Source organism: Dromiciops gliroides, chromosome 1 (assembly GCF_019393635.1).
Source record: "Dromiciops gliroides isolate mDroGli1 chromosome 1, mDroGli1.pri, whole genome shotgun sequence".
Classification (NCBI taxonomy): Eukaryota; Metazoa; Chordata; class Mammalia; order Microbiotheria; family Microbiotheriidae; genus Dromiciops; species Dromiciops gliroides.
This window is the reverse complement of record NC_057861.1, coordinates 87,749,052-87,761,889: the sequence shown is the minus strand read 5'-3', so window position 1 is coordinate 87,761,889 and position 12,838 is coordinate 87,749,052. Positions and strand designations below refer to the sequence as shown.

Sequence of the window (12,838 nt, the reverse complement as noted above, 5' to 3'; positions counted from 1 at the left end):
CTGTTTTAAGAGCATTGTTATCTAGGAACCTCTCAGCTTTTGCAATCATGCATCTTGGTGAGTTATATCCAACACTCTGTAATATCAGTGACCTTTCTTTGACAATCAGAATATAAATTTATTAAGCATACAGAATTAAAATCTTGATAATACTGGAGACATTTTGCTCCAATAAGTGTACAGATTAGCATTCTTTGAAATGAGAATTAGCTAAATTAGACAATTACTTTGCATGAAAGCCTGAGTAAATAGCACACATGATAGGTGAGTAGAGAAGTTTTCAAACCGATTAAACTTAAATGCAAAAGGGAAATGAACAGGGCTAGTTAAGGTTCATGTGAAGGAGAATAAATTAATAAGCAAACAAATAAATAAGTATTTATTAGGCACCTACAATATGCTAGGCACTATATCAAGCACTGGAGCCACTGTGATAAGCCCTGGAGCCCACGTGCACCCAGAGCTAGACTACTGAGAATAGATGTAGAGGCTGCAACTGGAAGGGAGAGTATTCCCAAGAAGATAGGGCAAAGCAAATAATAAACCTTCCCCCAGTCCCATGGAACTATTTTCACTGGTATCTTTTCAATCTTCTGGGAAGGCAAGGGGGGGGAAAGAAAGAAAGAAAGAAAGAAAGAAAGAAAGAAAGAAAGAAAGAAAGAAAGAAAGAAAGAAAGAAAGAAAGAAAGAAAGAAAGAAAGAAAGAAAGAAAGAAAGAAAGAAAGAAAGAAAGAAAGGAGGGAGGGAGGGAGGGAGGGAGGAAGGAAGGAAGGAAGGAAGGAAGGAAGGAAGGAAGGAAGGAAGGAAGGAAGGAAGGAAGGAAGGGAGGAAGGGAGGGAGGAAGGAAGGAAGGAAGGAAAGAATAGAAAATATTTTATCTGAGAGCTGAAACAGGAACTGAGACCACTAAGAAATGAGTGGAAGGGGAAGGGAAGGGTAAGCGTTTGCTACTTGGGAAGGATGATTTTATGTAGGTTCTTATCCTCTCTGTGACTCTCAGGGAAGGTCAGAAATCAGATGCAAAAGAAAGAGAACATAAAAGAAAACACTCTTTAAAAAACTATCTACTCTTCAGTGTCCATGTGTGCACATATACATAATGTACAAATATAAAATATATATATATATATATATATATATATCATATATAAAATATATTGTACATATATAATGTATGTATATATGTGTGTGTATAAAACCTGTGTGTACACACACACACATACACATATATGTGAGAAACATGTCAGGACCAATGATGTCATTAACTGTGGAACTCCCAATACTAATGCTAACTGATGTCTTATCTATAATTCGTGAGAGTCAGGGAGCTAGGTGGCACAGTGGATAAAATACTGGCCCTAGATTCAGGAGGACCTGAGTTCAAATCCAGCCTCAGACACTTGACACTTACTAGCTGTGTGACCCTGGGGAAGACACTTAATCCCCATTGCCCAGCAAACGAACAAACAAACAAAATCCAAATTTATGAGAGTTGCTTTAAACACTAAGAGGTCAAGGGTCTTGCCCACAGTTGAACCATTAGAAGGTCTCAGTAGTAGGACTTTAGTCTTCTTGACTAAAAAGCCAACCTTTTATCAACCCCCATGTTGCTTTTTTTGGTATGCACTGTGTGTGTGTGTGTGTGTGTGTGTGTGTGTGTGTGTGTGTTGGGGAGACAAAACTGTGATTTTTATTAGTGTAGGAATTCCTGGTGTGGTAACTCCCTCCACTAATATATTGATTATCAACTACCATAACTTTCTAAAACTAGAAGTTATTTATTCAAAATCACATGTCTAGTAAGTGATAAAAGCTACACTTGAATCCAGATCTTTCTAAATCCCAAATCAACTCTTCATTCACTATTCAAATTCCCTTACCTTACTAAGGTAGGGAGATAACAGGAGTACTTTAAAGGGCCAAACTAGGATAGGGAAATGATAGAACAAACCAGTGTTTCCTTTTTCTGTACTCAAGTTATCTAGCTTCAAGAAAAATTACTACAGATGAACATAGGTGTCTTCTTCAAGGACCACTGCTAATTCAGGATGGAAGGAAAAAATGAGACATATGGGGGTACCTGTGTCCTATCTAGCCACCTAGCTGCCTCCTAGGAAAACAGAGGTTAAGTGACTTGCCCAAGGTCACACGGCTAGATTGAACTAAAGAGAAGACAAGCATTTACTTCGGTCTTAATTGACTTTTCACTAGCTTCTGGCTTCAAAGAGTACACAAAGGATTAACATGAGTGAACTCAACAAGTGAAGAGAAATTATTTTATTATATTTAGAATAAGAGGGGGCCACAGAGACCATCAAATCTGACCCTCTTAGTTAACAGCTGAGGAAACTCACTCCAAAGATGGTTAAGTGAATTGTCCAAGATGACTGGGTCATAAGAGGGAGGACTGGCACTCTTAGTAACTGTGGCACTCTTAGTAACTACTGCCAACAGTGCCAAGGCAACCTCCTTCTGACCTTAGGAATAGGACCTCTTTTCAGCTCTTTCATATCAAATGTTATGATAACTTCCTTTCTTCAATATCAAGGCACCTGATTTTCCTCAAAGCAGAGGATGGGGCACCTACATAACAAAGGGCATAGTTCTCTCTCTTCCCCCTCAGAATCAGCTCATACAACTAACAATTGGTACTCCAATTATAGACATATAGCTCATTATCAGGCCCATTCCTGAAGTCTTTCCAATTTGTAAGCCTTAACTTATAGTCCATTGGTATAAGCTTTGAGAAATTGGAATCTACTTAATTACTATAATGAGACATCTGTGCAGGTTTTCATGGACATTATAGATAAGGATTTTTTCGACTAATCTCAGTTGCCTCTTAAAAGTGACCTTGAGATACAATATGACAGAGATTCTCCCATTTTACAGATAAGAAAAGTGAGGCCAACAGAGGGAAAATAACCTGCCTAAGGGAATCAAACTTGGGTCTTTTGACTCTGGATCCAGCATGCTAACATACTGTAACCACATACAGTTAAGTGGAAACATTGAGACATGGTTTAAGATTCATATGAAAGGGGCAGCTAGGTGGCGCAGTGGATAAAGCACTGGCCCTGGATTCAGGAGGACCTGAGTTCAAATCTGAACTCAGACACTTGACACTTACTAGCTGTGTGACCCTAGGCAAGTCACTTAACCCCCATTGCCCCGCAAAAAAAAAAAAAAGATTCATATGAAAATCTAATGATCTTCTACATTGCAGTCCTATTAAGGAGCAACTCATTAGTAAATTAAACATGGATTCCTAGTCTTCCTCATCATAGGTTCAATTCCTGCCCATAGAAATCAAATGGAGAGTAGAGGTTTGAACAAGGAAAAAAGTACATTTGGGGTTAGAGCCTTTCTTATCCAGTGTTCTGATTTTTTTTTCCCTTTAGGAGCATCCTCAAGTAGGTAGCCATACCCATTCTTTCTATGGTATTTAAAATGGTTGATATCTCTCTCCTTCCTCCCCCCATGCACTGGGGCATTGTCATGGCAGTGGGGCAAAGCCAAAGCCTAGGCAAACATTCTCTATTTTTTTCCTTCTGCAGATACTTCATCATTTACAGAGATACCCAGTGAGCTGTATGCCATCTGCTCAGCAAGAGTTGAATACTAATGCTTCCACCCTGGTGCCTTCTCTGAGTGACAGGTGCAGGACCCTGGATGGCAGGAAGAATGATCCTTGAGTGTGATCACAGCCTAATGCTGGTTCCTGATGAAGTAGAGATGGGCACTGGACTGTGACTTAAGAGTTTGGCATTCTAGTTCCAACTCAATTAATTTGAGCAACTTCCCATCCCTGGCCTTGCTCTCCTCATCTGTAAAAGATGAGAGTTAAGAGTACCTCTTAACTAGATGATCACTAAGACCTTTTTTTTTAGTTCTAACATTATATGTTATATTATATATAATATAATATAATTATATGTTATATTATATAACATTATATGTTCTAGTAGACCATAGGACATAGACTATGTTCTATCCAGCTATCTTACATATTCTGGTCCCTGAGCTCTCTCCAGTTATCTGGGTAAAACATATCTCTGAAGTCCTAAAATATCTGGGAAGACTTGTGTGAACTGATACAAAGTGAAGGCAAGTAGAACTAGGAGAATAATGTATACAGTAACAACACGCTAAATAGAAACAGCTTTGAAAGACTGAAAAAATTTGATCAAAGCAATAACCAATCATAGAACACCAAAGAAGAGTCATGTCACTCCCTGATACCAAGGTAATTGACTCAAATGCAGAATGAGTCATATATCTTTGAATGTGGCCAATATATAAATTTGTTTTGATTGACTATTCATATTTGTTACAAGGTTTTTGTTCTCTTTTTTCCCTATGGGAAGATGGAATAAGGCAAGAGATAAAATTAATTATTAATTTAAAAAAATGAAATAAAAGTGAAATCCTAAGATGAAATTGCCATGCTGACCTAATTTCTCTTCTTCCATATTCTGTCTGGAGATCTTGAGCTACGCATACCAAATCTATATTTGAACATTTCTACAATATTTTATGCTTTCATCTATTTCATGTCCATTATTTGATACTCACAAAAAGAACTAGGAGAGGTATAGAACAGGGACTTTGCTGATGAGGAAATTGGGGCTCAGAGAGGCAAATCATTTTCTGACCTCTGATAGTTTAGTGACAAGGTTAGGACTAGAACTTAGAACAATTGACTCCAAGAAAAATAGAATTTTTATTTCTAAGTCACTCATTGAAGTGTAATATCTTGTGGAGCACTAGAAAGACCAATCAATAAATAAGCTTTTAAGTGTTTGCTATGTGCCTGAGCCAAGTGCTGAAGATACAGATAAAAGTAAAAACAAACCCCGCCTACAAGAAGTGTCCATTCCAATGGGATAGACAACAGGGAAATAATTATATACGTAGTAGATGGAAGGAATCAGGGAAGACATCTTATAGGAGTTAACAGATGATCTTACTCTTGAAAAAACATAGGGGTTCTAAAAGGCAGGAGTAAGAAGTAAGAGCATTCTAAGCATGGGGTCTAGCTTATAAAGATGCATAGAGACAGGTAAAAGTTCATATATGGAGAATGGGAAACAGGCTTGTTTAGTTAGAACCTAGAGTGCATAAGGGAGAATAATACAGAATCTGTTTGGAAAGGTAAGTTGAAACCAGACTGGAATAGAATTTTAAATGGAAGAGAGAGATTTGATATGAACATGCCACAAACTTTTCAGAAAGTTTCAGTGATTCCATATTGCATCTAGGATAAACTACAATTTGGAAGTTCAATAGGAGATGGATTAGAAATGGGAAAGACAAAGGAGGGAGTCCAATTAAGAAGCTATTGCAATATTCTAGGTGAGAGGTATAACGATTGGAATGATGCCACCTGCTGGAGACTTACAGTAGGAAAGCTCCACCATGAGGAGAAAGCCTCTGAGGGCAAGGCCATGCAGCTTTTCTTTGGCATCAGGAAGTTACATTTGCTTGTGGGAGGAAGAGGGAGCAAGTTTGACACTCTGTTTCTTTCGTCAGGACTCTGGTGGAGAGTGGAGCGAGAAATGTGCTCTCCCTTTAATAGATAGATGAATCTAGGCCTTTATTTCTTCACCAAATTCTTATTCTCTTTAATAAATGCTTAAAAGTCTAACTCTTGCTAAAGCTTATAATTTATTGGCGACCACTCATTAGATATTTTAAACAGACTAGTTTGAATTTTAGCCCCCTTACAGAGGTAATAGAAGCTGGATCTAAGGTGGTTGTATGAGTAGAAGGAAAGGGGACAATTACAAAAGATGTGGTCAAAGTAGAATCAATAGGACTCAGCAACTGTTTGGATGTTATAAGAAATAATTATTAATAATTAATAGAATGGCCTCCTCTTCTTTCTTAGTCCTTATCCCCGCCCCCAACCCCATTCCAAAGGCAAATGCTCCTTGAAAGTAAGATTCATCTGGGTCAGAGGAGTCTTGGGTGGAGACAGAACCATTTATCTAGAAGGCTGAATAATTTTATTGATGAGATTTGGCCTACACGAACCAGTTCTAGGTATTAACCATTGGGCCCCCATCAGCTTGGGTAGGGGTCTAGATTCTTTCTGTGGTGTCAATCTTGCCAAGACTTGAGTGACCTAAGTCACATAGACTTCACCCATACTTCATTGTAATATAACATGCTTCTAAATCATGTCAAATATTTGATTGCTATGCGATGGACCTGGAAGATTCATAACTATAGGATATTTAGAAAGATATATAAACTGTGACCCCCATCACCATTCAGGATTTTTGGTCTGAGATGGCCAGTGACTATCCTTTTATTAATAACCTGCCAGCCTATTAATAAAATTATTAAATTACCCAGAAACTATGTCTCTCATATTTTTAATCATCACAATGCAGGGAGTGAATCAGATCGACAAGTCAAACATGATTCACAGTTGGGGACCTATAAAGAAAGAAATACAGAAATACTTTGACAGAAATATTGAAGTCAGGAAAAATCAAGCTCACTGGCCTATAATTTCCATATACCACTCTCTTCTCTTTAAGAAAAATGTGACATTTATCTTTCTCAAGTCCTTCAGCACTTTTTCTGTTCTCCAAGATCTTCAAAGATCACCAACAGGGATGTGGCAATCACATTTACCAGTGCTTTCTTCCCCCTGGGATATAGTGCATATGAGACTGGTGACTTGAGCTCATCAAGGTGTTCAGTTACTATCCCCTGAGCTCAGGATCAGATAGGTGTTTGATTAACATCCCCTACTTTTCTTAGATTACTATTGCCTGTTAGACATTTTCATTCTTATGATCTTAGCAGAGAATAAGTTTTTTGAGGACAATAATCATGGCTTTAATGTTATAATGATAATAATAGCTTGCATTTGCTTTAAGGCTTGCAAAGCACATTATATATGTGAATTCATTTGATGTATTCTTTCTCCCCTAGCAAAAGGGTAGCACTCTTTGTAGAGTAAATGTGTAGGGTTTGTTGATTAATTGGATAACTTCTAGGGAATAAAAGTTAATGGATTGACAGGATATGAGTGCCTACTATGATCCAAGGACCAGAAAAATAACTTAAAATATATACCTGTGGTAAAATAATGGAACTTGATAGAGACCCAGGGGTCCAACTTGATTGACCTAGTAGTGTTTGAATTGGGTGTGAATGAGTAACTACTAAATACCCACTTAAGGTGATTAGATCTTGAGCCACACCTGGCCCACCCTGTCAGACCTTAGCCTACATTTAGCAAACCCTGAGAAGGCGTGTCCTCAGACACTGTGGACTGCATCATCAACAGGGAACCAATCTCAGTCACACTACTTGAAGGACCTCCCCTTTGGGGGAGGAGAAAAAGGTAGAAAAGAGGACCCCAACAGGAAGTAACACACACTCTCACAGAGACACTCTTTCACACACTTGCACGCTTTCTCTCCCTCTGACTTCGGAGCTGACTAGAGACTGGCTGCTGACTCCTATAGAAACTACAGACCCCTGGTGGTGAGTTAAATCCAGACCTTTGAATTAGCTGAGTTGGAAGCAAGTTTGGGGATTATATAGGTTATTGTTAGAGTCAGGGAAATTATCTATTTTCCTCTTTCCCGAATCCCTTGTCCTTGCTTTTATTAATTTCACCTTTGCTTTGTATTTTATTCCCATTAATAAAACCTGATTCATTTGTGGAAAAGAGGCTATTAAATAACTTTCTTATTGGCCTGGGAGAAATATCTAAAAAGACAGTTCAGAGGGGAGGAGTTTTGGTCCTAGAGGTCCCTCATTATTTTCTGAACCCCAATATTACGGCGAGCCACCCAATTAACTCTCCACATATTAAATTTTGCCCCTACATACCCCACTGATAATGGGTCGAGGGTATAATTAAGTGAACAAGAGAGGCAAATAGATGTCATAGTTGACAGATTTCTGAGAATTAGATTCATGAAGAACTGAATTCGAATCCTGCCTCTGACATCTGCCAGAAGTGTGATGCTGGTTGTTTTCTCTTCCATAAAAAGGGAATGATAAAAGTAGCTACTGTGGGGGGAATAAATGAGGAAACAATCCAAGTTATATGATTTATTAGCAAAACAAACATAATAAATAGGTCAATGAACTCCCCAGTCAGTGCAAAAATCCTCAATACAAAGTGAGATAGATTTTCAGGTTTTAAAAAGAATCAATCAAATAAAATAGATTACTTAAAAGAAAACAATTAACTAGGATATAAAATTAGGTAATCTAATTTCTATTTAGAGGATTTTCCAAATTGTGAGGGAAAGAGTGAATAGGTATAATTCCCTGAAATCAGAAAAAAAGGTGTCCCACTGCCCCTAAGTGTCTGGATTCAATCAAAGGAACATGGAAACAGTAACTAATTGACCAGTATGGAGCCAGTTTTCAGATAAGACATGGATGGCTTGAGGTATGTAATTGTAAGAAAACTCCTTGCATCAGTCTTTGGATCTGACTAGGTTTCTGGTTAGCATAATCTAGGTCCTTAGTTAAGGGATTCAGGCAGTAGGTGGAGGTGGTTCAGCTTCCCAGCCATGCAGGGCTAGTTTCAAAAATACAATAAAGTTTTCTCACAATTCTCATAATTAAATTGTTTTCTCACAAGATAGAAATTGTACTACACCCATAATTGAATAGAAAGGGAAGTGAGCTAGATCCAGAATTGATTCACAAGATTCAGTGTGGTTCAGTCAATTCCCACACTACCTAGGAAAGTTGTTGCAATGACCAAATGAAATTGTGTGTGTGTGTGTGTGTGTGTGTGTGTGTGTGTATAACTTTGAAAACTTTAAAGACTATAACGGCCCTCATACATAATAGATTCTCAATAATTGTTAGTACCATTCTTCCAATACAAAAATAGATGATATACATCCCCGTGAGTTTTCTCATTCATCTCTAAAGAAGGATTGTGTTTGAATTATGTTAAATCTGCAAAATTTTCAAATTCTGGAGCAATTCTGTCTCTTGTGGTGTTATTAATATTAGAATATTTAGTGTGACAACCTGGTACAGGCATATATCCTCTGAACCCTTTAAGTGTGAGTACTGTAGGCTTTCTGGGGTTCTGCTCAATCAATTTATCAAGAACTACTTATTAAATGCCTACTATGTGCCAAGCAGTGTTAGGCACTGGGGATAAAAATATACTAAAAGAAGTCAAACTCCTTGGCAAGCAGAAATTCTTTAAAATACAAGAGACAACAAGGACATATATTAGTATTTACAGTATGCATATAAAGAAAATAAATTAAAATAAATGTGAAATAGTAAAATTCAAAGTACAACCAGCATTTATATATGACTTTAAGGTTTGAAAAACATTTTATGTGACAGAGCCAAAATGGCAGAGGAGAGGAAGCATTATAGCCAAGCTCTCTCAACATTCTCCTCCAAATAACTTTAAAAGAACACCTCAAATTGACTTCTGGGGGAGCAGAGCCAAAAGAATTAAATAAAAATTGAAAGAATCCACCTTTCAGGGGGCAGCTAGGTGGCACAGTGGATAGAGCACAGGCCCTGGAGTCAGGAGTACCTGAGTTCTAATCTGGCCTCAGACACTTAACACTTACTAGCTGTGTGACCCTGGGCAAGTCACTTAACTCCAACTGCCTCACTTAAAAAAAAAATCCACCATTCACCTCCTGAAAGAAATCCCTGAAGGAAAACTCTGAGGCATATTACAGCCAAATTCTAGAGCTCCCAAGTTAAAGTTAAAATAGTTCAAGTAGCCAGAAAGAAGCCATTCAAATACTGTGTGGCCACAGTCAGAATCATACAAGATTTAGCATCTACCACATGAAAGGAGCAGAGAATTTGGAATAAAATATTCCAAAAGGGAAAAGAGCTAGGATTACAACCAAGAATATCTTTCTAGCAAAACTGAGTATATAACCCTTCAGAAGGAAAAATGGACATGTAATTAAATAGAGGACTTTCAAGCATTACTGATGAAAAGACCAGAGCTGAATAGAAAATTTAGCATTCAAACACAAGACTCAAGGAAAACACACACAAAAAAACCCTAAACATGAGTGGGAAATCATATAGGATTTATTTATTTATTTATTTATTTATTTTAGGTTAAGCTGTTTACATTTATATATGGGAAGATGATATATGTAACTCCAAAGAACTTTTTCATTATTAAAGCTATTAGGAGTATTCTACATAGAGGGCATAGAAGTGAGTTGATTATGTTTGGATAATCTTTTTTTAAAAAATGAATAGGCAAGAAAGAGGGGTGCTCTGGGATAAGGGAGAAGGGAGAGGAAAAATGAGGAAAATTACCTCACCGAAAAGATGTGCCCAAGGAAGAGCTTTTACAGTAGAGGGGGAAATGGCAGGAGTTGAAGAACACTTGAACCTTACTCTCATCTTAATTGGTTCAAAAAAGGAAGAATATGTGTGTGTATGTGTGCATGTGTGTGCACACATATAGAAATCTATCTTACCCAACAGGGAAGTAAGAGAGGAATGGGACAATAGAAAGTGGAGGGTGAAAAGAGAGAGGGCATATTAAGCAAACAGTGGTAAGAAGTAAAACAGACTTTTGAGGAGGGAGAAGAAGAGGGTGGAGTGAGAGAGAGATAGAGGGAGAGGGAGAGGCAGAAAGAGAGGGAGAGGAAGAGGTAAAGGGGGAGGGAAAGAGAGGGGAGGGAAGAAACAGAAGAAAATAAGTTGAAGGGAAATCCACAGTTAGTAAACATAACTCTCAATATGAATGGAATAAATTCACCCATAAAATCGAAATTAATAGCAGAATGGACTATAACCCAGAATCCAACAATATTTTTTTTTTGGTGAGGCAATTTGGGTTAAGTGACTTGCCCAGGGTCACACAGCTAGTAAGTATCAAGGGTCTGAGGCCGGATTTGAACTCAGGTACTCCTGAATCCAGGGCCAGTGCTCTATTCACTGTGCCACCTAGCTGCCCTGAACATTTGTTTTTATAAGATTTCTAGTTCCAAATTTTTTTTCCTTACCTCCTTCCCTCCCCCCTCCCCTCCCCCCTCCCCAAGACAAAAGCAATATGATATGTTATATATGTACAATTACATTAAATATATTTCTTCATTCCCTAATGAATTTGATGAAAAATTTTAAATAGAATGTTAGAAAGAAGATTTTTAGCAATATATAACAAAGATCATACATTATAATCAGGTGGGATTTATACCAGGAATTCAGGGCTGGTTCAATATTAGGAAAAGTATAAGCATAACTGACTATATCAATTACAAAAACAATACAAATGATCAAATGATGATCTCGATAGATTCAGAAAAAGCTTTTGACAAAAAACAATACCCAATCCTATTTTTTTTTCATAATTTATTTTTATTTTATTGAGAGTACATCCTCTCCCAACAACACCCAAGGTGTCTTACCCTGCCCTCCTAGACCACCCTCCCCCCCCCCACACACACACACTTATGTCCAACTCCTTGGTCACTTCTGACGTTTATAGATCTTCTTTGCCATTTCCAGGAAGATAGATGGGGGCAGGGGGGACGAATGCTTCTCAATGAGCCCCATCAGTCTACTGTAACTTTCTTCCTCAAACTTGGTGAAAAGAGCAGGCAATTCAAGTTTCTCATAGAGTTCCTTCACTTTAGCAACCTTCTCTGGATCGTTCTGTCCATAATTCTCCTCCAACATCTTTCTTTGCTCAGACGATGCAAGCTGAAGGCACTTCACCACCAGCCAGCTGCATTTGTTGTCCTGGATGTCAGTGCCAATTTTGCCAGTCACACTGGGGTCACCGAAAAGGTCAAGGTAATCATCCTGAATTTGAAAAAATTCCCCCATTTCCAGAAGGATGCTCTTGGCGCTGGCGTGTTCTTTTTCTCCATCTATTCCTGCCATGAACATAGCAGCAGCAAATGGTAAGTAAAAGGAGTAGAAAGCCGTCTTGTATTTGACGATGGTCTTATATCTCTGCTCTGTAAATTTGGTAAGATCAACCTTGCTCTGAGGGGCTGTGATAAGATCAAGGGTTTGGCCAATCTCGGTCTGATAAGTGCTCTGTAGGAAGAGTTCAATGAGGTTCAGGTAATAGGGCTGCCCACGGCAGTAGTGCTTCAGCAGGCGGTAGACACAGGCTTCCAACAACATGGCATCATTGATGGCATCCAAGCCAATGTCGGGCTTCTTATACCAGCATGGCTGTCCCCGGCGGGTAAGAGAAGCATCCATGATGTCATCTGTTACTAGGAAGAAAGCCTGGAGCAGCTCCACACACCAGCCCACTGCCAGTGCTCTCTGCAGACTGTCGGCATCCTGCTTTCGGGGTTCCACTAGCTCCCGGAATACCATGAGCACTGACAAGCCTCGGTTGTATTTTCCCCCGATGGCATTGTACTCTAGGATCTCCTTGAGCCTGGCCATGACATCTCCCACCTCAGGATGCTTTATCCCATCTTCTGTCAGGATCTTTACAATCTGAGAGAAATGCTGGACAAAGTTTTGCTTCTCTTGGGCAAAAAGTGATTTCTGATCTCCATTCATTCTGGTACCGGGATGCAGCCACAGCCTTCTCTCGGGAGGGTGGGGAGGAAGGGGGCAATACCCAATCCTATTAAAAATCATTGGAAAGCATAGAAATAAATGGAACCTTTCTTAAAATGATAAACAGTATCTATCTAAAACCAAGGGTAAGCATTACCTGTCATGTAGATAAGCTTGAGGTCTTCCCAATAATATCAGGGTAAAGCAAGGATGTCCATTATCACCACTATTATTCAATATTGTACTAGAAATGTTATCTATAGCAATAACACAAGAAAAATAAATTGGAGGAATAAAAATAGGTATTGAG

The 12,838-nt window shown here is 38.5% G+C and overlaps 1 protein-coding gene across 1 annotated transcript; it reads right to left on the bottom strand.

Moving 5' to 3' along the window:
• Positions 1-11,438: 11,438 nt before the first annotated feature.
• Positions 11,439-12,528, bottom strand: LOC122734432 (farnesyl pyrophosphate synthase-like). The gene has a single exon (XM_043975263.1). It carries the CDS (start codon positions 12,526-12,528, stop codon positions 11,470-11,472), a length of 1,059 nt encoding a protein of 352 aa, XP_043831198.1. The 3' UTR covers positions 11,439-11,469.
• Between the last annotated feature and the right edge of the window lie 310 nt (positions 12,529-12,838).

Excerpts from the sequence above, each read along its gene's own strand:
- LOC122734432 (XM_043975263.1), bottom strand. The coding sequence starts at position 12,528 with ATGAATGGAGATCAGAAATCACTTTTTGCCCAAGAGAAGCAAAACTTT.